Source organism: Pristis pectinata, chromosome 3 (genome assembly GCF_009764475.1).
Source record: "Pristis pectinata isolate sPriPec2 chromosome 3, sPriPec2.1.pri, whole genome shotgun sequence".
Classification (NCBI taxonomy): domain Eukaryota; kingdom Metazoa; phylum Chordata; class Chondrichthyes; order Rhinopristiformes; family Pristidae; genus Pristis; species Pristis pectinata.
This window is the reverse complement of record NC_067407.1, coordinates 98,500,066-98,526,442: the sequence shown is the minus strand read 5'-3', so window position 1 is coordinate 98,526,442 and position 26,377 is coordinate 98,500,066. Positions and strand designations below refer to the sequence as shown.

Genomic DNA, 26,377 nt, shown 5'->3' with positions numbered 1-26,377 from the left:
CCTCAAATGGTTCCATGGGACATTATATAAACACGCTCCCCTCCTTCACTGAATCAAGTCAAAGAAAATGATAGAGATCCATTAATATTATATAAAGTACTAGACAGAATTGTGCAGATATCTTACTTGTTCTGTGTGGACACTTGGGTGAAGAGCAGAAACTAGATTAAGAAGGTGACGGAGTGGTACAGGATCCAAGTGCTTAATAAGAGAAGGGAACAAATCATGGATGTATCGACTACAGTGCTTCAACTGTGGGGTGGAGTGGGGGAAGAAGACACAAAAGAAAAAAAATCAAAAGGTAATATTTTGAATAAGTACATCTGTAAATGTCAGTGAATTGACAGAGATAATTAAACAATTTAATTTTACCTGATTAAAGTAACAATGAAGGAACCAAAAAGTTAATTCGGAGAGAAAAAAAATCAGTAAATAAAAATTTAATTATGATGGAAAGATAACGCTTCAATCTGATGATTGTATGAAGCCATCTTTCGAAATCTGGGGTGGGTTTTAAATGTCCAACATTAAATAGTGACCAAAAATTACATGAAGCATTCCCCAAAATCAACATCACTAAATCCAAACCTAAAAACCAAGCCAAGAATCCAAACAAAAATAAAATTGGAAGGGTAGTTTTTTTTGTAATCTAGATGACATAATAAAATTAGGAAAATTTAATCTATTAATATTCCTGAGATCATTTCCTCCATTGTGAAGAAAATCTGCATGTACAGAATCTCAATAAATAATCTAAAACTAGGAGCAGTCTTCAGTGTTGAGGAGAAAGTTTAGACCACACAAAAAGATTAACTGAGCATCTTATTATATCAAAATTTAAAGGAATAGATACGGTAGATAATCAAAACAAGAAAATCCAAAAAGAGAGGACCTTAACTTCCAGGTCATAGAATGGTTGCTGATTTCCAAGGCCACAGTAACTACATTTATGATTAACTTGTAATAATTAATTAAAATGTATACATGTGCACTGAAAAGTCTTTCCCTCAATTACAATTAGCAAACTGATACCAATTTTTAATGAAACAATACTTTCAAACAATGTCTTAAGTCTGTATCAACATTTATCAAGTGTTCCCATCCAACTTTAATACAAGAACTGAGCAATCAATTGGACAAATTGATTTCCTTCAGAATTTATAACCAGAAAAAAACCCACGTAGTCATTTCAGATTATTTTTTGGAAAGAGTGATTATATGATTGTATTTACATTATACATTACTCAGTAAGGATTAAGCAAAAAAAAATCTCGTTACAAATCGAATAATACCTGTGCTGCCGCCCAAATACAGTCTATATGTTGTGTGCTAAGTCTTCCTTCAGCAGCTAGAAAGTTCAGGATAACTTGGCATTGTTTGATGATCTGCAACCCAATATTGAACAAGTTTGGAAAAAAAAGCACTGTTAGTCTTTGTAAGCTTGTTGGTAGTTTGTGGAGTGGTATGTGGAAAGGAGGGGTAGGGCAGGAAGAGGCACAGGAAGAAAACAACAACATTCTGGACAAACCTCAATGTGCAAATTTGGTCCAAAGATATGTTCAACAACATTATTATGAATTAGCCAGTCTGCAAGCTCTTTTGCAATTGACCTATGCAACAAAGGAAAAAGGGTATACATTAACACATATATACACAAATATTTTATGTTCCATTTCCCAGCTTCCCAATAATTTAAGACTATGTCAACATTTTCCTTCAAACACATACAGCTGATCTTACATGAGTCAAGTTCCTAATAAAAGTTACAGTCATTACTTACGTTTCAGTGTCTGACACCAAAGATTCATTATTACAAACATCATTGAATGTATGAAGTTGATTCTGTTGGGGAAGAAAAAGTTGGAGAACTGATTTATTTGATACCCAATCCAAGTTGATTTGTAAATCAACAGCCTTTTGACAAATCAAAGGTTATAGATTAGTGTTGCTGAGTCAAAAGAAAATCTGCAAAATACTGAGTTCAAGACACAAAGTGGCCCATTAAAATAATACTGCATCTCTTTCCCCATTAAATGATCATCAGCTGTAAACACGAGAGAGTGCATCCATTGCAAGCAAGACAAAACAGTAATACCTGTTTTGTTGATGTTCATAACATGAAAAAAAAACTCAATTTAGAATGCAATAAAATTTCTCTGTTTCAGCGGTGCTTAAAATTTTCATAAAATTACCAGAGGAAAGACAGAAAGAAGAAGTGATTGTGGATGCACAAAATAATACCATCTTACTTTCAAAGAATGGAATGCAAGTGAAAAATCACAAGATAAATTCAGAGAAGGACAGAAGGAAAATATGAATTTAAACCAATTTCTCATTTGAACTATAACTTATTCCATAGACACAGCTGGCATTTATGCAGTATTTTCAAGGGAGTTTGAAGTGAGTGGCAATTTAAAAAAAAAGTAAACTCTATTGTAAAATATGAACAGCACACTAAACCTTTGCTACAAAGCTAACATATCTAGCTTAAGAGCCTGTGGAATTATTTTCAAATTAAACTGCAAATCATGTTCAGTAATAAAATTCCTAATGAACTTTAAAGTGGAAGAGAAATATCTTGATTATATTCTGGTTTTAAAAAGCTGTTTATTTCGATTGAATACCTACATACTCGGGTTTCGCCACATAATTCGGTAAACTTTTTTTTACACTTCACAAACAACTTATATTACTTCAGAAGTTCACAACTCCACTGGTGCAACTTTTTAACCTTGCATATAAACATTAAATTACAACTTATGAAGTAATGAGTTGAACAATATTCAATCATTACATCCTTGAAGGTCTTTTCATTCATCCGTAAGAAAAGAAACGCATGAAATATGGGGCAGGGGATAACATACTGCTTGGAAAATAAGAAAAAGGGGGTTGAAGAACAAATTATGACAAATCACTAAAAACAAATAAAGCCAGAAAGAAACACTTGAGATCATATCAAAAGGAATTAATTGGAAAAGGAGAGAAGCTATGCTAAACCTGTATAGGATCTTGATATAACTACACTGATGTATTTATACTGTTCTGGACTCCACATCGTAAAAACAATGTAATAAACTTGGAGGAGGCAATAAAGGACCATTGATTCTAAACAGGTAGGATAGAGTACACATACAAAAGATGTTTGGGAAATGGCATCTCCACAAGTAGTTAAATCTAACAGCAGAAATGGACTTTAATTTAATTCAAATGAAAGCATGGGGGGGGGGGTGGGGGAGAAAGGGACAGGTTCTGCTGACTGGATGAAATGCAGAGGGCCACATGAATTGGTACTTGGAACCATGCTGTTTACAATTTATATCAAAGATTTGGATGTCGGGACCAAGGTTAATATATTAAGGTTTGCTGATGATACCAGGTTGGGTGGTAGTGTTGGTTATGTTGAGGATTCATGGGGATATAGACAGGTTAAGTGAATGAATGAGGACAAGGCAGATGGAATACCTTGTGGAAAAATGCAAGGACATCCAATAACATAGGAAAAAATAGCAAAGCAGAATATTTTTTTAAAATGGCAAAAGATTGAAGGAAGTGTTGAGATTTGAAAAAACCCATGGGTCCTTGCATACAATCACCGAAAGTTCACATGCAGGTACAGCTAGCAACTCAGAAGGCAAACTGTATTCTGGCCTTTATTGCAAGAGGACTTAAGTACAAGAGTACAGATGCCTTCGTTCAGTTACACAGAATCTTGTTGAGACATCACTTAGATACAGAATACAGTTCTAAATCTCCCTGCTGAAGGAAAGATATACTTACAAAGATATATTTACAGAGACTAGAAGAAACTTCTTCAGCCAAATATTTACCCAAAACAGTTTGACGGTTCAGTCACTTAATATATTCAAGAAAGAAACTGACTGATTTTTAGGTAATAAGAGAATTAAATAGTATGGGGTTAATGCAGGAAAGTGATAGCAAGGTAAAAGATCAGCTATTGAATGGCACAGCAAGCTCGAAAGACTGCTGGACCTGCTCCTGCTTCTCTAGAAGAGTAGGGAGAGGAGGAAGTATGATGCTTAAACTCCTGCATAGGCAAATGGACCCAACAGTCTGCATGTGGGACAATCCATACCATTTCATGATAAAGCAGAATACTTCTTTTTGTAAAAATGTCTAAAATGCCTACATGAATACAGCATTGTGTAAGTAACATTTACTAAATAGCAACTTACTGTAATCTGACTGAGTCCAGCCAACCTCATTGTTAGAGTTGGTGACATGAAGTACTTGAAAGCAAGATCCAAACTCTCCTTATCAAAACACAGTGCCGTATCCAGAGGTTCCTTGACTGTACTCCACATCAAATCTGCCATGTTGCGTGCAGCACTCTGCCGCAATTCCTGGTCTGAAAGTTTACACAAATACCTAGATTTGAACATGTAAAGAAAAGTTTGTTTAAAAATACACATGGTGATATTTTTCCAGTTTAAGAGATACAAATATTTGCAATGTTTTTAGTGGAATGCTAAACAGTCAATTATGAATATAAAAACATCACAAGTGGAAGTAATCTGATCACTCACCTAATAACGTAAGTTCTAAAGGGTATAACATGTTGCATAACAGCAGGGATGTGTAACCATATTCTGATCTGTAATATAAAACAAAATTACAAAACACTGGTAATGAATTATTACCACACACTTAAAAGGTAATATTATTTCACAAATACATAAATGTCATTAGTATTCTGTAATAGTAAAATACTGCAGTTGTAATATTCAACACCAAATATGATTTTATAGATCAATTATGAAGTTCTGAAAGTGCAAAATATCCACATTAATTCTCCAGAATTGTTGAATGAAGGTAGCCATTATTTAAACCTGCCCTTCATCATTTAATTGCAATGATATTTGGCACCACAAGTTGCTGGAAACATCTGCAGGCCAACTGTTGAGACATTTTCCCCAAAATACACAGAATACAATTGATACCCTGTTTATAATCAGTCTTAAAGCCATTTTGCAAGCCAAGAAATAAATCAGTTCTTCCTTACACACAGCAGGAAAATGTTAATCAATATACGCGCAACCCTATCACTTATGCACAAGGATTTCAAAATACAACTGTGAGTTAATCAAAGACTTAAAAACAAAGAACCTACATTAAATTGTGCATCATAAAAATACAGGTTTTAAAATTGATAAATGAAAATTGCTAAACTTATTTTCAATTACTATCTTGAAGAAAATGTGAAGACTCAATAGATAAAACCATTACTTTAAAAGGAAAAGGTCAGTAAGAAAGTCAGGATAAATTCTGATAAAAGGGGATATTAAATGAGCCAGATGGATTTTTACAACAATCCAGTCTCTTTTGTGGGAATTTCTTTGACGTTAGCATATAAACTACTGTTGAATTCAGAACTGCATTTGATCTCTTCTGGATTGCATCTTAGGTACCATTACTCTACTAACCACTGAAAATTTCTGGAAGACAATTGAGAACTGCAATGCTATTAACTGCAAATAGCTTGCTATTGCTACCTTCACTTACATGAAGAACGGGTGGAAGTACTGGAGGGTTGCAAGAAACTGCACCCCAATAAAAATCAATACTTTCAGTAGAGTGAGAACAAAATTGTTAAAAAGAATCAGTAGGCAACATTCTCTCATATCTATATTCCAAACAGGCAGAAGTGTAATCTTACTTACACAATAAAGAATATTTCACTGCACAGATGTTTGCCAGTAAAATTCTATTTTGTTTCAGGGTGGGAATAAGAGTATTATTTACTAATTTTCCTAACACTTAAAAAAAAATCCAGCCCATCTTGCAAGTGTAACCAACCAGCTAATCAGACATAAAATCATGACTTTGTTCTCCCTGGCCTTATGGGTCAATTAAACATAATATTTCTCATACAAAATCATCGTTGCCAGATTTCATGTTTCTCATAGTCGGTCTTTAAGTTTTGAAGTTACAATCTAGCACTGCATTATGCTCCCTGCAGACACACTATCATAATCACTGTATTGTTTTTCAAAGTTCAATTTGCAAAGCTTGCTTCAGCGATCAACAGTTTTGCTCTGAAATACAGACTTAATGGCCTAATTTTTGACTATTAAGGACTGCATTTATATCAGAAGATTCAATCTCACTACTTAAAATTATGATCTCCCTGACTTGTAAGGGATACAGATTGGAGCATCTTGCCTGTTGATTATTTTCACTATTTTGTTCTCATTCTACTTAAACTTTTAATTTTTATTAAGGCCCAGTACTTCCAGCCATTCTGCACAAAGGTCAAGGTCGTGACATCTATTTTCAAGTACTAATAAATTTGCTAATGCCACTGAAATTTCTGTGCTAGACGGCATAGCAAATGAAACAGTAATTACAAAACTGACATAATAATTACTGCAACAAGTTACAACAGCTAACTCTCATGACATATTAGGCAACCTTTCTTTTTTGTCTGTAGTCCATCCTCTACAAATGAATGAACGAGTCATCCAAATGGAAAAGCATATTTTGGCACAAAAATTTATTTGGGAAATCTTAACAGTTGCAAGATAAAACAGCAGACAAAGCTGCATATGTGGGAAGAACAACAGTTAACATTTCAGGTTAAAGACCCTTCATCAGTACTGGGAAGGAGAAAAAAGAAGCTCAATGTGTGGTAGGGAGAGTGGGGAAGAGGGGATGTCTCTGACAGGGAAAATCAGAGAGAAAACTTGGATGACCATGGGGATAAGCTGTAAACAAGGATATCTGATCAATGAGTGCACGGGAGCAACTGGAGAGCGAAAACAAAGACGAGTTTGCAGACAACACAAAAATCTGTAGATAGCGAAGGTTGTCTGAGGATACAGCAGCAACATAGATCAGCTGGAAAGTTGAGCAGAGCAGGGGCAGGTGAAATTTAATCCAGACAAGGGTGAGATAATGGACTTTGCAAAGTCAAATTCTGGCATGACAGGTACACCAAATGGCAGGGACCTTAGGAGTGCTGATGCACAGAGGGACTTTGGGGTGCAACTCCATAGCTCGTTAAAATGGCAACACAGGTGGATAGGATAATGAAGCAGGAATTTGGTATGTTTGCCTTCATAGGCCATCACATTACAGTACATATGGTAACCTGGACGTTGTGTTGCAAGTATACAAATTAATGGTTTGACTGCACTTGAGTAATGTGTGCAGTTCAAGTTTCCAGACTACATAAAGGATGTGGTAGCTATAGGGAGTGCAGAAGAGATTCCCCAGGATGCTCCCTGGAATGGAAGGCTGTAGTTAAAAAGTGAGATTAGATAGGCTGAGGGGCAAGCTTAAAGAAGTGTATAAAATTATGAGCAGCATAGATAGAGTATACTGTCAGACTGTTTTTCCACAGGGCAAGCTAGTCTAGAACTGGAGGGGACAGGTTTACAATGAGAGGGGAGAAATTTAAAGGAGATCTGAGGGGCAAGATTTTCCATACAGAGATTGTTGGTTATCTGGAATGAGCTGCCAGAGAAGGTAGTAACAGCAGATACAATTAAAATGTTTAAAATGCATTTGGGCAGGTACTTGGATAGGAAAGATGTAGGGATATAGGCCTAATGCAGACAAATAATAATTAGTGTAGATAGTCATCACAGTTGGCATGGACAATGTGGGCTGACAGGGCATCTCCTCCACTTCCAGAAGCAAAAAAAAAAGGAAAAACAGAAGTTGTGCCAATATCACAGATGGACAACCAATACAGAGAGAGAAATCTAGTTACCCAAGTTGTAGAATTCAATATCAAGCACAGAAGGTTATAATGTGCCCAGATGGAAGTAGTGGTGCTTTTTCCTCAAGCTTGCATTGGGCATCATTATAACAGTGCAGGAGGCCACAGACCATTGGCCCCCACTTCCTATTACCTGCCATTTTAATTGTCCATCCCACTCCCACACTGGCTTGTCTGTTTTGTGGCCAAGTGCATTGTTACAGCACCTCATCTTCCAGCTGGGCATGTTGCAGCCTCCTGGACTCAATACTGAATTCTACAAATTATAGACAATAGGAGCAGAAGTAGACCATTCGGCCCTTCGAGTCTGCACCGCCATTTTGAGATCATGGCTGATCCTCAACAATCAATATCCTGTTCCTGCCTTGTCCCCATATCCCTTGATCCCCCTATCTATAAGAAACCTATCTAGCTCCTTCTTGAAAGTGCCCAGAGAATTGGCCTCCACTGCCCTCTGAGGCAGTGCAGTCCACAAATTCACAACCCTCTGGGAGAAGAAGTTTTTCCTCACCTCTGTCCTAAATGGCCTAGCCCTTATTCTTAAATCATGCCCCCTGGTCCTGGACTTCCCCAACATCTGGAACATATTTCCTGTCTCTATCTTGTCCAATCCCTTAATAATCCTGTATGTTTCAATCTGATCCCCTCTCAATCTTCTCAATTCCAGCGTGTACAATCCCAGTCCCTCCGACCTCTCAGCATAAGACAGTCCCGACATCCCCAGAATTAACCTCGTAAACCTACGCTGCACGCCCTCTATAGCCAGGATATCCTTCCTTAACCCTGGAGACCAAAACTGTACACAATACTCCAGGACTGGTCTCACCAGGGCCCTGTACAAATGCAAAAGAATCTCTTTGCTTTTGTACTCAATTCCCCTTGTAATACAGGCCAACATTCCATTAGCCTTCATCACTGCCTGCTGCACTTGCTCATTCACTTTCAGTGACTGATGAACAAGGACTCCTAGATCCCTTTGTATTTCCCTCTTACCTAACTCCACACCATTCAGATAATAATCTGCCTTCCTGTTCCTGCTCCCAAAGTGGATAACCTCACTCTTATCCACATTAAACTTCATCTGCCAAGTATCTGCCCACTTACCCAACCTATCCAAATCACCTTGAATTCTCCTAACCTCCTCTACACATGTCGCACTGCCACCCAACTTTGTATCATCAGCAAACTTGCCAATGTTTCTTGTAACTTGATACTTCTCTTTGTATCAGTAGTCCACCTGTGATTTTGACTCAGCCTGTTTTTTCCCTCCTTTTTTTCCTTTTTCTTCCCCCATTATGTGCAAGTGAAGGACATGCCCAGCCTATCCTGCTGGTCTTTCTGCTCTGCATTTCACAACTCCTACACTCTTTTGTTTACATTCACATTCTCTTACTGCTTCCATTCACTTATTGACCAGATAACTTCATTTACAGCTTACTCCCACTTTTATACTACCAGAGACATAACCCTCCCCCAGCCTCCCAGCAACTTAACAAGCTTCTTTTCTCTCCCAGTTCTGACAAAGAGAGTTCAACATGAAACGTCAACTCTATTTCAGTTCTCACAGACGTGGCCTGGTCTGATGAATGTTCCCAGCTTCTGCAATTTTTTTTGATCCCCAAAAGTCATAAACTAGACTGCCACCAATTACCCACAATCAAGTACTCGAGAAGTTGCTGATTGACCACCGTCAATTTCCCACCTGCACTTAGACACTGGACTCCAGAGCACAAATTCTGAGCAATTATTCCGCAGAAATGCCCTATGAACTAGTTGTAAAAATACATACTTATGTATTTGAAAGGCAAAAGGGAAGTACAGAGTAACTCATCAATTTTTGATAGTTTGTTTTAATGATTTTTATTCAATTTTAAAAAAACTTTTAATTTTTTAAAATAATTTGAATGTCTTCTTAATGTCCTGTCTTAGCTTAGCCAGCTGACAAAGTTCCTCCTTCATGTCAGCAGTGAGCACATGTAGCTCATCTCGAGTAGCAAGTTACAATCTCTTTGTTAATTCATTCCCTGGCTTGGCTACTGCTAGGAAGATTGGCTTTTATTGCTGATTCTTAGTTTTCTTTAGGATGACTGATATGGTAATGTTAAGGCCTGTTCTTGAAATGCTGCAGTCAGTGAAGTGAAGATGCACCCAAAAGAAATTAAGACAAGCCCATTACCCCCATTAACTTGTAGAATAGTCCTTCAAAACATCAAGCTTCAAAATTCATTAATTGTCAGGAACTAAGTCAGTATCCTGGTTCCAAGTAACTTGGCTTCCTCTCTTCCAAACAGTACAAGAGAGCTTTTGTTCCTCATGCCAATAAAATGTGAGAAGAGCTCCAAGTGTGAGAAGAGCTCTAAATGTGACTGGCATAAAATTGGATCTTTCCTCATTTCCATGCAAATTATCCTTTCTCAAGTGCCTATTCTCTTTCCATATCCTTTGAAGTCAATAATTCTAGATCTTAATTATTGAGAAAAATACTCTTTCCTCACATCTCCCTTGCACCTTTTGTTCCAAATGTTAAACCTGTGTAGCCTTGTCATTGAACTATCTGCAAATGGGAATATTTTCCTCCATTTACCTATAAACAAGAAATTATCTTCCAAATCTCCACTTGACCTTCTTTGCTCCAAGGAGAACAACCCTGCTTCTCCATTTGAATTTGTAACTTTATTCTCTCATTACTGGATCCATTCTACTAAATCTTTTCCACTCCCTCTCCAGGACCTGACATCATAAAATGTGGCAACCTGACTTGGACAGTTTTGAGCTAACTGAAGTTTTGCACACATTCCAAACCTTCCTACTTATGAATCTCAGGATCCTATGTACTTTACTAACCATTTTAGCACATTCAAAAATTTAAGCTCATGTACACCCAGGTCCCATCATTCCCAAACATGCTTTAATCTATAACATCTCTCACTATTTCATAAAAAGTACAGTATTTCACACTTTTCTGTAATAAATGAAATATGCCATTTGTCTACCCATTGAGCCAGCCTTTCTATCTTTTCTGCCAAAGTTGGTGACCTCCCATTTTCCACACCATGTTCCATCTGCCCTGTCATCACCCATTTACTCAGCCAGTCTATATCCCCTTGAAGCTTCTCCAATTCCTCCTCATAACCCACATTACCATCCAGCGTGGTATCATCAGCAAACCAGGACTTACTTCCCTCACCCATGTCACTGATATAGATTGTGAACTTCTAGAGCTCCATCATCAATCCCTTAAGCACCCAATTAGTCACAGCCTCTGTACCCAAAAAATGACCTCTTTAATCCTGCTGTTTCCTAACCATTAAACAAAACTTCAGTCCATGATATTACATTATCCCTGATCCCTTGTGATCTGATTTTTATTCATAGTTTCTAATATGGCACCTTATCCTTACTTGTTCTTTATGAATCAAATAATTCCCCATCACCTATTCTGTTAGGAGCAGCCTCATATAATTCCAACAGATTCGTGAAATTTCTCTTTTACGTTGACCCTACCCACTTCCTTGACAATAAATGCTAACATTTTCCCTCCAATTGGTGTCAGGCTCTCAAGTTTTTTTTCCCATCACTCTCACATTTTGATAGGAAAGTTTCAACTAATTTACATTTTACCAAGTTAATTTAGTTGTTAACTAAGATGTATTTAAACTGAGGTGTGCTTTCATGTTTTAAGGTCTAAGCTTCTAATTATTAATGCTACTTATAAAATCACAAATAATTTAAGTTTTCATAGCTAAGTATTTTTCAGTACCAGTTATATTCAGACATTTAAAGTCTTTTGCAAGCACACAAATCCATGGGTGTAATATCTGTCAAGGCATTTCTGACAACAGGGCTCGAATTTTCGATGAGAAGGCTCTGTGCTCCACAACCTGGCCTCAGGGTCTAAGCTGCCACTGCAGATTAAGTGCACAGAGAGGAGTAGCAGTGCACATACACTTTACACAATTTCCATTCCAAATGTGGACAGAAGAATTTACGAAGCAAGATGCTGCTGTGAAATGCACACAGATACAAGATCTTTAAGTACATTAAGAGGAAAAAATAGTGAATGAAGATAACAGAGTCAAAGAGATTAAAACAAGCGTGTGATATTGACAGGGCAGCTCTGATTTATATTAAAAGGTGCATTGCTAAATAATAACTCACTCAGATGTACAAAGACATGGAATATAAACCGACTTCTACAGGTTTTCAGAGTACATGTTCTGTTTAATATGTTTCAATTCCTGCAATGCAACAGTTATGCAGTTTGTTTTTAAATACATTAATAATTCAATTATTTGCACGTTCTTTCTTGAATGACCATAGGAACCATAAACTACAAATTACATTACTCTACAGAATGCATTAATTAACATACTCACATTTTTTGATAATTAAAACTAGCCAAATTGTTAAACAATGCTCATTACAAAAGTAACACGTGCAAATAATTTGGATTTAAAAGCAAGTGACATACAAGTACAGAAGCCTATTTGCTCCACATCCTAAAACCATTCTGCCAAACCTACACTGTACATTCTTTACAGCATTATGAACCTTTTTACAAAATAACCAAAATAGCTTTACCTTAGATTCTTGACTGTGACCTAACAAAATTTTCACAAAAAATTGTTACTACTTTACTCTCGCACTGTATGCTCTGGCCATAAATGCCAAAATATTCTTAGCCTTTTTTATGAGTACATCTACTTGTACATTAATCTGTAGGGAAGAGCAACATTTTAATAGATTTAGTCAGCTAGCTTGTTGGGTGGTTAATAGAATTCAAAGTAAAAATATGTACAACTTACATTGGATACTACTGTAATAAATGCATGTGCTATTGGAAAAGGAAGAGTTTCAGGCGTTCCATATTCAAAGCAATCTTTCATAAGCGAAAGGCCATTTTTTCCACAAAAGAGGCAGACATAACGAAGCAAGTGCAAAGGTACTTCCACATCCTAAATAAATAACAAACAAGGACAATTAAAGATTTTGGTGACAAGAAATAAAATCAGTAAATTACAAAGGTTTTCAGACTAGAGTTATCAGTTCTCTCTTTCACCTCCTTTAAATCTAGTTTTGTTGATTTTATATAAAACTCAGAAATTTAGTATTTTATAAAGGGAAAACAAAACCACAACTTCAATATTTTACAGTGACAAGATTTTTCAGTGAGTTTCTCAGAGCACATGGAAAATTAATGTAGATTCCTCAGATATAATCCAAACTATCTTTATCAACATTGCCAAATTAGATCTTCTTACAGCAGTTTTCCCCACAAGCAACCTTAAAGAGTAATGCACTCAATAGCTGAATTTATTTTGAAGATAATTAAAATCACCTAAACTTCAAGTCTGATAAAAGGGTTCACAACAAAACTTCAACCTCTTTATTCTCATCACATAGGCCATTTCGTATTCCAAATATTTCCAGGCAGTTTTATTTTAGTTTTACGGATCCAGAAAAAGTACTTTTCTAGAAAGATGTTGCACTTATCCCAAATTGCATGAAATTAGCTCCTGAGGATATTAGAATCGCCCATTTTACTGGTATTGGTTTATTATTAAATCCAACAATAATTCATCATGATGATGCACTAGATGAAAAGATCTGAATATGATGATACACCAGAATATAATTCCATTAAACTCCAGAATCAGAAGGTTAAAAGAGTGTTCCAATCAAAATCTGTAATACATTTGGAACGGCTCTTCCACAAAATAATTACTTAATCTTTTGTATAGGATAATGAAAATGCACTGCCAATAAAGAGCCCTAGATACTTTTAAAATATAGGCAATTATTTGGGAAATAAGGTATTTGGGCCTTTGAAGAAAGGCCAGTCCATTGGGAATAAAATATAAGCTGGTATGTTTAATGTAGCCAATAAATGGGCCACGTGACCAACTTCTATTCTGACAAAGAACTACTGTCTCCAAATTTAGTTAAAATCACTTGTACTTTACAACTGTGAATTTCACTTCACAAGAAAATTTGTGATCAATAATTGCATCTCAAGCTTCAGTTTAATAGTTAGTTGAAAATAAAGATCATCCAAGATTCTGCAACAATATCAACTTGAAATGTACAAGCTTGCCTCTACAGCCAGGTGAAAATCATATGCAATAGATGGAAAAAATATAGGAAGTGTGCAATAAGGTTAGACTTCAAAATGAACTAAAGTGCAGAAAGAGTAGTTGTGAAAGTCAGTACTATCATAGGAAATATCTGCTGCCACACCACAAAATGGAGGCACAGAAGCCAGGAAGGGGTAGACTCAAGAGTACCATGTGAAAATAAAGGAAAGGTCAAATTTGGCAGCAATTGACAAAATTTCTCAGCACAAGAACTGACACTGAAACCACTTTTCCTGGAACAGATGACTGTAAGGGAGGAACTCAATTAAGACTGAAACAATGTACGTTCCATGTATTCCACAAAGATGCAGACAGAGCAAGGCCCTGTAGAGATTCCCTGTGGCAAGTCAAAGCAAATAACATGCAAGTTAGGTTGGAAAGAAGGGTTTAACATATTTCACTGCAACTTAGGCTTAATTTCTAAATATGCTTTGCCCTTAAAACAGACACTTCAATGATTAAATCAGAAATTGAGTCACTTTATTTACAGAAAGTCCAAAAAATCTAAAACATATATTTTTATAATTATGCCAATGTCAAAGCTTGTTCATCCTAAATTCATTTTTCACAGTATTTTAAAAACAAATCAAAATAGCATAAAATAGATGAAAGTTGTTACTTACATTCATATCACAAAACGCCCCTAATAAGTTGCTTTCATGAGCTGAAATATCCTAATTCAAAGAAAGGTTAGTATAGATTTTAAACAACTTTGAAATATATTATCTTAGGCAACAGTAGACACAAACTACAAAGCCAACACTACCCATATTAGATAAAAATATACATTCAAGGTAAAATCCAGTTGTTTCTCAAATTTCAAAACAATTAACCCTTTAATTTCATCGCCAACATTAGCAATGGAACACTTAAATCTTGTGTCAGGTGACCAAAAGTACAAGCCTATATAAGGCAACTGAGCATACAATCTACACTGAACTTCAAAATGTTAAAAACAAAGGCCTGCCTCCTTACACAAATGGAGATAAAAAGCCCAATACATTTTTTCAGGAGCACAACTGTTTCCGAATCCTAAGCAACGTTCATCCATCAACAATATTACTTACACCCACACAGTATCGTTAACATAGTAAAATGCACAGAGGCATTTCACAGGAGAGTAATCTGAGGGTCACAAAATGGGATATTAGAACAGCCCAGGTAGGTTTAAGCAACACCTTGTAAGAGTGTAGATAGGCCAGGTTCAAATAAAAATTTCAAGAGTTTACTTCACAATGAACAGTGGTGGAGTATGAACACCTGTAAAGCACAAGAGGGCAAAACTGGAGCAGCATAGAGATCCAAGGGTGTTATAGGGCTAGAAAAGGTTACTGAGATGGGGAGTTTTTGGAGATTTGAAAACAATTAAAATGGAGGTATTTCTATTCAGAAAAATGCCATCATATATAAACAAAGAAACATGTGCAGTTTCCAAGGAGTAGAAACTTGTGGAGAGTCAGGACGAGTTGACACTAGCCAGTAGAGCATTGGAGTAGTCAATTCTGGAGCCAAAAAGACATGGATATACAGTAGGATTCAGCTGTAAACTGAATGAAGGTGATTGAGGAATAATAGGTCAGAAACTAAATTCAGGGCACAAACGGTCTGATTTAGCAGCTAGAGAACAGGGATGTTTCCACAGACTAACGACAGCTGATCTTCCAATGTTAGTCGGAGAAAATTTCTCCAACGATGAATGTCAAACAATTAGTTTTTAATTCATTGTTGTTTGTACAACTTTACTGTGCAGATTGCCAGCCATATAACAGCAACTAACTTCAAAAGAAATTCATTAGTTGTAAAGTGATTTTGTGCTGCCGAAATGCAAGTTTTCTTTCACTTTCCTGTAGCTGGGCTAACTTTAACATTTTACAAGACCCATGATAATTTCTATGCTTATAAATCTTAAAATTATATGTAGTAAACTCTAAATGCAGTGTATAAACAAATGTGTGCTCTTCATTTGATGTCATGAACTGCGTCAAAAGTATTTCCCTAACTTATAACTGCATTTGCTTTAGTTATTTCATTCAAAACCTAAATTATATTTAGATACTGATCAAAATACAGTTGCAAATTAAATTACAAACATTAACATATCTACAATTTTTAAATGGATGTTTCCCACTTTTCAAAGCAGTTACCAAAACAAAATTCCCTAGTAGCCTCTCAAATTTTGACAGTGAGTTTCCTTGTGCAAAGATCATAAGGAATTAGTAAACTTTAAAAGTATTTATCAGCTGGAAACACAGAAATTAAAATGGAATTCAGGAATATAAATAGTCTAACTGCTGTTCTCTTCTACAACACTCCAAACAGAGTGAATTTGTTAAAGAGATGTCATCTGGAGGATAAACACTATGTTGTCAAATAAGGGGGTTGCATTGTTGATTCTTTTCTGTTAGAAAAGCCACAAATTCAATTCTATTTATGCTAATCATAGCTATAACAGCTTGTTTCATTAAAACTTAGTTCAAAAACCTATTGCATCCATCCCATCCTTCAAAGTAAACACAGAAACACTACAAAAAGGCCATGGCTACTTTCTGAATTGCCTGAAGCCATTTATCACATTTTTCTTTTTTTCCCTTACATTTCAAGTTTTATACCTAATCAATTTTGGGCAAGTTAAAAACCTTGAAATATACATAATGCACAAACTTGCTTTTTTTTCCAAAACAATGGAAACTTGGTAAAAACTCAGTTAGTAAATTACATATCAACTGATACAGCTCAAAAAATACATTATACCTCTATAGTAGCATGAGTGTTATGTTTGTAGGCAGTATATAAAGGAAACTGAATCTGAAATATCTTTGCCACACATAACAATAACTTTTCTTTTTCCTCTGTATTCCATGTGCTAAATGGATCAGTGCTCCGTGTGGAAATCTCCTCAGTTCTCCCACATGTTCTATTATTTGCCTTTTTCTCCACAAAATCATTTAATTTTCGACCAATATCATCTTCGTTTTTATTACACTCTCCTTCCTGATTAGTCTGTTCATGGTTTTGCTGATTCAGGTCCTGCCATGATGAATCATTACTAGTGCAAATTTTACACAACTGGTCTTGGAGAACCTGGATTTGGGCAGTCACCATGTTGATGAGGGCATAAACCACCTGGTTGAAGATTTCCAGGTGCTTGTACTCCTTGAAGCAACAAAGGCATTGCCTATATTTAAAAAATAAGAAACACTGTATGAACAGGTCTACTTTAAACACAAAAATATCAAAACTTTAGTGAAAGCAAACAAGTTCCATATTTAAAAATATCTATAATGTACAAAATACAAAAACTTACATATAATGACATAATTACTGGTCTTAAAATGAAACTTGCAAAGATCTCTGGCATCTCTAAAATATGTTGGAGACACTTAAGCTTGCAAAAACCTGAAGATTTACATTCAATATTACTGTCATGTAAGAAGAATCGCTGAGTTGTGCCTAAAGATAGGACATTATAACATCATGTGTTATGACATTGACATTTCATGCAGTTCTGATATCAGACGAGAACGTAAAGATAAGCTGACATCAAGACAGAGACAAATATGTTTTGTGTTTTATTCACAAAAGATAAGTTCTTTGACATTTAAATAGGCAAGGCTAGTCCTAATGAGGACAAATGGGATTAGGGTGGATGGGCAAAATAGTCAGCATGGACATGGTGGGTCATAGTGCCCATTTCAGTGTTGTACAACTCAGATGATATGTATACCTCAAGATATTCTGGACAACCCACGGATTGGATTCATTTTAAAATAATTAAGTCTAAAATTAACAACACAAAATCCAAGCACTCTTTAGGTTCAAATATTCAAAGAAGCAATCCCTATGGCAGCACTGAATTACACAGTGGTTTATTACTTGATGTTAAACCAGCTTTGTTCAGCTACCATATTCAAAAACCTCCAAGCAAAATCTAAGGTAGAATATCAATAATACAAAAGCTTCTCTCTTGGCTTAGGAAACAGAAATTTAGGGAAACAAAGAATGTCAAAATGTACCAATTTTTCTTGTGACTTTAATTTATTGAAGCAAATTATTGCAACCTGTATCATCTCAGACGAACAATATTATTTAGTACAAAGACAATTCATGCAAACATCATAAATAAAATGCACACATACCTTTGTGTCCAAGAGTTAATGTAATTAAATATTTTGAGAGCATGTTCCTTTTTAAGCTGTAGTCCTTCATTACTTTCTGTTTCAGATACTGTTGAGAGGACAATAAAATTAGTCAGTTTCACAAAGCATAAGAACGGGCAATTCCGCTGAGCCAGTTTATGCCTCGTGTTTATATTCAGAGAGATTCTGATTGTTTATGTTCACTTAGATTCAGAGAGCTATACAGCACAGAAACGGGCCCTTCAGCCCAACACATCCATGTCGACCAAGGTGCCCATTTATCTTCCCTATCCACATACCTGCCCAAATGTTTTTTTTTAAATATTAGGAAGTTGTGGGCATGCTATGTTGGCACCAGAAGCATGGCAACATTTGCCGGCTGCCCGCAGAACACTCTACGCAAAAAGATGCATTTCACTGTGTGTTTTGACATACATGTGACTAATAAAGATATCTAATCTAAATGTTGTAATTGTACCTGCCTCCACCTCCTCCTCTGGGAGCTCATTCCACATACCCACCACCCTGTGTGACAAACTTGGCTTTCAGATCCCCTTTAAATCATTCCCCTTTCACCTTAAACCTATGCCCTTTAGACTTCCCTACCCTGGGAAAAAAGCAAATGAGAGCAATGTAATTGACGAGTTCATGGACACTCACTAAGTCATTGATAAAGAAAAAATGTACTAGAGCCATTAGCAAAATTGATACTCATAAGCTGATGATAACAATAGCAAATTTTGCAAGAAGATAGAAACACCATTTGTCCTAAATAGAAAAAAATATATAAAGTGGTTTTCCCCAGGCTTCAATACAGTTGTTAAGGTACATTAATGCCTTGAACTTAAGGCATACAGATCAATTTTTGTTTCCAGAAAAGGGAGAGATGTTCATAGATAAATCTTTAAAGGAAAGGAGAGGTTAACAAAGAAGCTCACACACCAAATAGAATCCTGGGCTTTACAAATAGAGTACAACAGCCAAATTCTGCTAAATGTTTATAAAATCATTAAAAAGGCCCCCACTGGAAGGTTCTGTCCAATTCAAGGCACAGATGAATGCTTTGGAGAGAGTACTGACAATAGTCACTGGAATGGTTATATATCTGAGAAATATAGTTATGAGGATAAACCAGAGAAATTGACAATATTCCCCTCAGAACAGAAGGTAAATAGACAAGAGAGGTCTGCGAAATTATGAAGGATTTGAACAATGAAATTAATGCTTTCAATAGCTTATGGGTCAATAAACAAAGGCAACAGATTTAAACTGATGGACAAGATCCAGAGGAGTCATGCAAGGAAAAACTTAATTATGCAACCTATGGTTGGGCAGTGGAACACACAGCCCTTAAAGATTGATGCAAATGATTCAATAACAGCCTTCAAATGGAGACAAAACTGAAGGAATTTTGACAAAAAGACCAGGACAATGGAACCAGCTGATATTTTCCCCCAAAATACCATCTGAACATGGTGTAAACTTCCTGTACTCTTCCAAGTGTATCTTTGCATTCACTTACAATATTAACAATGTATTAACATGTCACTAATGTTTCGTCCCTAAATATTCCTTCAGTGAAATGTTCAAGAGGTTATTACACAGGGTCCCATCCCTAAGTGCCCACTGGTGAAAGGATCCTATACCGTGGTGTTTTCCCCACACAGCCTTTAAGGTAACTATCCAATTTTAACGTGCTCCTCAGCACATATTCCTGCACTTTGGAATGTGTCAGTCAGCAGCATTCAGTTGTAGACATGTCCTTACACTGATAAGACCAACAAGTTTCAGGCAGACCAAGGTGCATCTTTTATGCTGATGATCTTCCAATTTCAGTTGACATTTGTTTCAGTGTACGTCCCTGGGAACAGCCCACAAAACAGAGCCCTGTGTTACGCAGCAGTTCAGGATGAAATTCAACAAGGACCACAGCATCCCTTTCCATACTTCATGGTAAGCACACAGTCTGCCACGTAGTGGATGACCATCTCATCTGTCCTGCAGCAATCTTTGACAGCATGGATGATAGTAAAACTGAATGATTATTGTTCAAAAATATTTTGACGAGCAAAATGGTTTCTGCTTCTGACTATGACAAATAGTCCACTTGGGGGAAGCACAATTAAATGGCCACATTGACCTGTTTACTCTGACTTTGGAGTGAAATAACAAGCTTTTTATTTACATATAAAACAGTATGGTTTTTTAGGAGTATGCAACATTTCATACCATGTAGAATATACTAGCATAATGATGAACTTCCTGTGATATTGCTCATAGTATAAACTGGCTGATACAGCATCTAATGAAGCATGTACTTTTCAATTGTAAAACTAATGCCTGGAAGGCAATAATTTCTGATTATTATGAAACAAGCACCAAAGATCAAAGTTTAATTTGTGATCAGGCTATATCAAAAACCTCAAATTAATCAACAATTACAGTGTAACAGAAAATGCTGGAAATATTCTTCCGAGTTCTGACCAAGGGTCTCCGGCCTGAAGTGTTAACTCTGCTTCTCTTTCCACAGATGCTGCCCAACCTGCTGAGTGTTTCCAGTTTTGTTTTTATTTTAATTTCACTACAATGTGACTGGTTTATATAGGCAACTATCATTGTGAAACCAAATAGGAATTATGTAAACAAAAGTGTCTTTCACATGACAGGATGGATATATTGAAAAAAAGTCTGCATTTATTGATATTTTCAGTTTATTTAATTAATCAATGTATTTATGCAAGTATCAGTTTGAATCCACACACATGGTCTTCAGGATGCAAGTGGGTCAGCGGGAAGGAAGTTCTGAGTATTACACTGGCAGAGGAAGTTAATTTTTTGGAAAATGTCATGGAACACGCACATGTAAAAAAGGTGCACGAGGGTTTTGGAAGTGGAGGGGGGAGGAGGTTGAGCAGTTCAAATTTTACACCAGAGATATGAAAGCACAACAATGTATGGAAATATAAAACTAAAGAGGCAAGTTATTAGTGATGGCTGGCAACTAACTAAAACATTATCAAAAGAATTTTGAAAGGGTAGAGATAAAGGAGAAGAAACAGAAAAAGTAATGATAGACACATTAGTCTGATGAAATATACATAAGGGTAATTATTTAAAGAATGATCTATTAAATAGAGTCTGGTTGAATATTTTGAGGGCACAGGCATTGATATTACCGTAGGAGTTCCTTAGGCCCAAACATTTTCAGCTACTTCACCAATGACCTACCTTCTACCATGAGGTCAATGGTACCCATTTTCCACCCTAAATATTCATTTCCTCTCCCACCAGCGCACCTTAGCTACAGTGTGTGCCATCAATAAAATGTATTACACATATTTATCTAGGCTATTCTGACAGCACCCCCCAAACCTGCAACTTCCACCACCAAGGTGGCAGAGGGTTTTAGTACATGGGAACACCACCACCTACAGGTTTTCCTCCATGTTGCACACAATTCTTGGAAATATATTGCTATTCCTTCTTTGCTGGGTCTAAAACCCAGAGCCCCCAACTGACATTAGGAGGACTGAAGTGGTGCAAGAAGGCTGTTCATTGCCACCTTCTCAAAAAGAATCAATAATAAATTGAGAAGAATGCAAGGTAAAATATATGTCCTCTGGGAATACAATAATGGCATAGAATGCATCCTTTAAATAAATTATTTTTCAGGATGTGTGCATTACCAGTAAGACCAGCATTGATTACCCATTTCTAACCATCCTTGAGAAGATGGGATCTGAAGTCGCGACCGCTTGCTGAAGCCAAGATTGAAACATTCACAACCATAATCAGCCAGAAGTGCCTAGCAGATAATCCATTGCAGCTTCCTCCATCACAGATGCCAGATTTCAACCCATTCAATTCACTCATATCATCAACAAACAGCTGAAAGCACTGAATAAAACAAAGGCTAAGGGACCAGACAACATCCCAGTTGTAATACTGAAGATCTGCACTCCATAATTAGCTGCACCTCCAACCACACAGTTCCAGTACAGTTACAACACTGGCATCTATGAACAATGTGAAAAACTTACCACATCATGCCCTGTTCACAAAAACAGCAGAACAAATCCAATCCAGCTAATGAGCACCCAATCAGTCCATTCTAAATCATCAGAAAAGTGATGAGAGGTGTCATCACCAAAGCTATATAGCCGCACTTTACCCACCAATGACCTGCTCACCAATACCCAAGCCTGGGTTGTGCCAGGATCACTCTGCTCCAGACTTTACCAGTCTCGATCCAAACATGAACCAAAAAGCTAAATACTAGAGGACAGATAAAGAGTGACTGCCCTTAACTGAATGTAACACAATGAGCCCTATCAAGCCGAATTAAACGGGGATCAAAGAGAAAACTCCACTGATTAAGTCATACCTTACACAAAGGAAAGTACTTGTGGTCACTGGGAGTCAATTATCCCAGACCCAGAAAAATCACAGGAGTACCCCAAGATAGTGTGCTAGGCCCAAACATCTTCAACTGCTTCATTACTAACCTTCCTTCCAGTGCAATGTCAGAAGAGGGGATGTTTATCAAGGACTCCACAATGAAAATCAAACCAATCTGCAACCCTCCAGCAAATGAAGCAATCAGAGCCTGAATGCAACAAAATCTAGAAAACATTCAGGCACACGATGATAAGTGACAAGTAACATTTATACCCTAAAGTGCCAAACAATGACATCTCCAACAAGATATGGTTTAACCAGCGATCCTTAACATTAAACAGCACTACCATCATGATCACAGATGGGGGTCACCCCTACCTTTTCAAAAGCCTGCTAGAAAGGGGAATTAAGTTTGACCTTGCCAGTCATAACTATACCCCAAATATGAACTGTTAAAAAATTCTTCAGCTTCATTCATCACTTCACGTCAGAATTTTCTCCAATTTATTCCAATTGTTTTTTAAGCATTTAAATTGTTAGATGACCACAGTATACCTCAATCATCCCTCTGTTAACAGTGTTAAAAACTCAATCACTTCACAGGATAGGAGGAAATACCTTGCAAGACTAGTATTTACTGCCCATCTCTACTTGTCATTGTGGGTGGTGATGGTTGCAGCAAATCTCCTTAAATGATCACAAGTCCATGCAGTGAATATAGAAGCCAAATGATAGGGAAAAAAATAAATTACCTATTACCCTAAGAAATGAACTACAGCATCAACACTTCGGCTGCCACACCTACATGCATGGAAGACATTCAAAAGCACTCCTAAATGAGCCCATTTTGTTTTGTTCTTACTAATCTCCTATAGATTCTATGCAGTTCAAAGTACACAGAATAGCAACAGAATAATACTGGTTTTCCTCCATGTAATACGAGACAAGATCTTAGACAATGATATTATCTACCCATTTTATAAAACGTGAAATTGTAAACATCCGTCTTTGCACTTCTTTCCCGACACCTTTTTTCTACTGCATATACTTTGTCCTTGCCCATTGTGTAATGGATGGGACTGCCCTTCACTTGATTCCACTTGACGGTCAAATCATAAAAAGACTATCTCAGCAATGGTTTTTCTTTCTGGTCCCAGATCAATTTCTTCTGCATCTCATCTAAATGCTGCCACTGGCATCAACACCCAGCGAAGTCTTTGGTCACCAAACCCTTGAACTAGGCTGAACCAGTACATTTTTTCTTCTTTTTAGCAGTTCTTTGAATCAAAGATGACTTGCTTCCACTTTGGTTTAGTGGGTCTCAGAATGTCTGATGAGATCAATGTTGGAATCTCAGACTCTTCCAGATATCAGACAAGAGATGTCTGACAGTTAGTTTGGGAAGGTGGTGCTCTCCCTCTGCCATTTATACTGGGCTTTGATATGCTCCCAATACATGGATAAGATTCTCAGTGCCATCCTGAATGCTCCTTCCTCATTTTCAGAGGTCATGGACTAGACATTTCCAGGAATCAATGCAGACGTTGCATTTTTTCCTCGCAAAAGGAGGCCTTCCTTCAATCCTTTCCCTCTATGCCAGGCCATTCTTTCCCACGACAGAGTGTCTGATTGAGGAATCTGTTTCAGGCAAGCAAGCAATATCGCCGATAAAACAGAGTTCACCAAGTGTTTTTGGAGGGATATTGGCCTTGGAGATTTGCATTTACAATATCAGCATCCTATTCATCCAAGTTGAGCTTCCTCTACTACATAAGGAATGCTTGCTTCTGATTGTCACTTCCAGACAAAGCACTCCTGGTTAATCCATCATCTTCCAAGGTGCATAAAACTAAGCTCAACAGAAACTCAAATTCTGTATCCTACTCCAATTTACCCACCACCCCTGTAATCGCCAACCTACAATGACTTCTGATGCAATTATCTTCACTTTGAAATTCCTTAAGAGGCTTCAGCTATCCCAGCTGTACAAACCCTCACAAATTCCAAACTCTGGCCCACACATTACATTCTCAACCCCAACTTCATTATCCACAACTGCGCCCTCAGCCATTTAAGGTCCAAGCTTTGGCATTCCTTTCTATTTTTCTCAGCTCCATTATTAAGACTCTCACTCAAACTTGTCTTTCTTCAACATTTTTTAATCAATCTGAAGTCTTCTATCTGTGCCCTAGGACATTTTGTTTTTTTAAATCATTAAATGCATTCACTATATGAAGCATGTCTACCAGTGATGTTGAAAAAAATCCTAAGTTAAATGAACTCTGTAAGAGTACAGATATTCTAATAACATACAGCAGAATACAATGGAAATGGCATGCTAGTAGCTTATGAAATTTAACTATTTAAAACCTTGCTTAGATACACAGGGACAGAAATGATCTTATGCACATACTACATTTTTATTCTACTATTTTTGTCTTCACAAGTACTGATGTTAATGTTTAATCTTCCCAATGAAGTCCACCTCATTAAAACCAGTGAATTTATATAACAATGTTTACTTGAAATCAACTATATTACTTTGGCATAAATATATATGCATGAAAGATAATGATTGATCTTTTCCCAATAATAGCAAAAACAACCACCAATTTGTATTATATTACATTTGTTATACAAGACAACACCTCAAAGCACTTTACAGGAGTGTTCAGAAACAAAATCTGATACACAAAAACATATCAGAGCTGATGTACAAAAATTTGGTCAGAGGCAACTTAAAGAGCAAAGCTTGAAAAGAAAGCAAAAACAGAAAAGATTTAAAGGAAAGAATTCTGGAGTTCAAGGCCTAGCCAGCTGAAGATACAGCTACTTTTACCAGAACTACCATAGATTCTAGAACAGCTCCTACATAGAGTTATGGAGTCTTACAGCAGGGGAACAGGCCCTTTGGCCCAACGCGTCCTTGCCAACCAAGATGCCCATAAAAGGTAGTTCCACTTGCCTGCGTTTGGCCCATATCCTTCTAAACCTTTCCTATCCAAGTTCCTGTCCAACTGTCTTTTAAAATTTGTCATTGTACCTGCCACAACTACTCCCTCCGGCACTTCATTCCATATACGTACCCCCTCTGTGTAAACAAAAAAGTTGCCCCTCAAGCTCCCATTAAATCTTTCTCCTCTCTCCTTAAACCTATGCCCTCTAGTTCTTGATTCCCCAACCCTGGGAAAAAGACTGTGTGCATGCCCCTCATGATTTTATACACCTCTATAAGATCACCTCTCAGTCTCCTACAGTCCTTCACATGGAGGGTAGCAAGCAGGATTCAAACACAAGTTCTGGGAAATACAGAATACCAAAAGATAGAGAGTACAAAAAGATAGAGAACTAAATGTTAAAGCATCTTATAAGAATAATACATTGGCAATGCTTTAGTCAGCCAGATCTTCCTGAACTCAGCCTTCTGTCAAATTTGACACACAAGAGATTCGGCAGATGCTGGAATCTGGAGCAACCTGTTGAGTTCCCCCAGCATTGTGTGTGTGTTACTTCTGTCAAATTTGTCACCTCAAGTCCTAGCCTGATTGAATGAGCTGACCCTTCACATCCAACAAACATCCAGCAAGCAAGAGAGCACCATCTGACTCCATGGTAGCACTTTATCAGAGATGCAGCATATTCAAAATAACAATCACTGTAATGCAAGCTATTGTCATTTCTCAGTTTTTTTTTTGCAAAAACAGTATGTTCCCCCTTCCCAGCTCCAATTAAGACTTAACCTCTTGCACATATGGTATCTCTGTAGAACAAGGCAGCACTGCCCTGACTGTGCATTAACTTCTCAAGCCCAAATGTGCTAAAACAATTCACTAGCACGCAAGAAAATAAGCTATCAACTGAGCCAAGCCAGCAAATATTCAATAGGTCAGACTGCATCTATGCAGAAACAAACAGAATTAAACTGCAGGTTAATAATCTTTTCATTAAACTGGAATATGGTGAGATAA

General features: G+C 36.9%; 1 protein-coding gene across 7 annotated transcripts in view; it reads right to left on the bottom strand.

Moving 5' to 3' along the window:
• Positions 1-26,377, bottom strand: part of usp34 (ubiquitin specific peptidase 34) — a 186,246-nt gene that overhangs the window by 151,128 nt on the left and 8,741 nt on the right. For 6 of the 7 annotated variants that reach the window (XM_052011351.1, XM_052011354.1, XM_052011353.1 and 3 more), the window contains exons 2-11: positions 18,012-18,099; positions 16,627-17,050; positions 14,499-14,549; positions 12,547-12,696; positions 4,545-4,612; positions 4,194-4,386; positions 1,781-1,842; positions 1,529-1,610; positions 1,293-1,385; positions 127-252 (exon numbers count right to left, since the gene is read on the bottom strand). In XM_052011351.1, the coding sequence (XP_051867311.1) occupies positions 127-252; positions 1,293-1,385; positions 1,529-1,610; positions 1,781-1,842; positions 4,194-4,386; positions 4,545-4,612; positions 12,547-12,696; positions 14,499-14,549; positions 16,627-17,050; positions 18,012-18,099 (1,337 nt within the window). Of the gene's footprint in view, positions 1-126; positions 253-1,292; positions 1,386-1,528; positions 1,611-1,780; positions 1,843-4,193; positions 4,387-4,544; positions 4,613-12,322; positions 12,431-12,546; positions 12,697-14,498; positions 14,550-16,626; positions 17,051-18,011; positions 18,100-26,377 lie in introns of those variants that run through there. The other variant, XM_052011357.1, reaches the window with a different exon arrangement.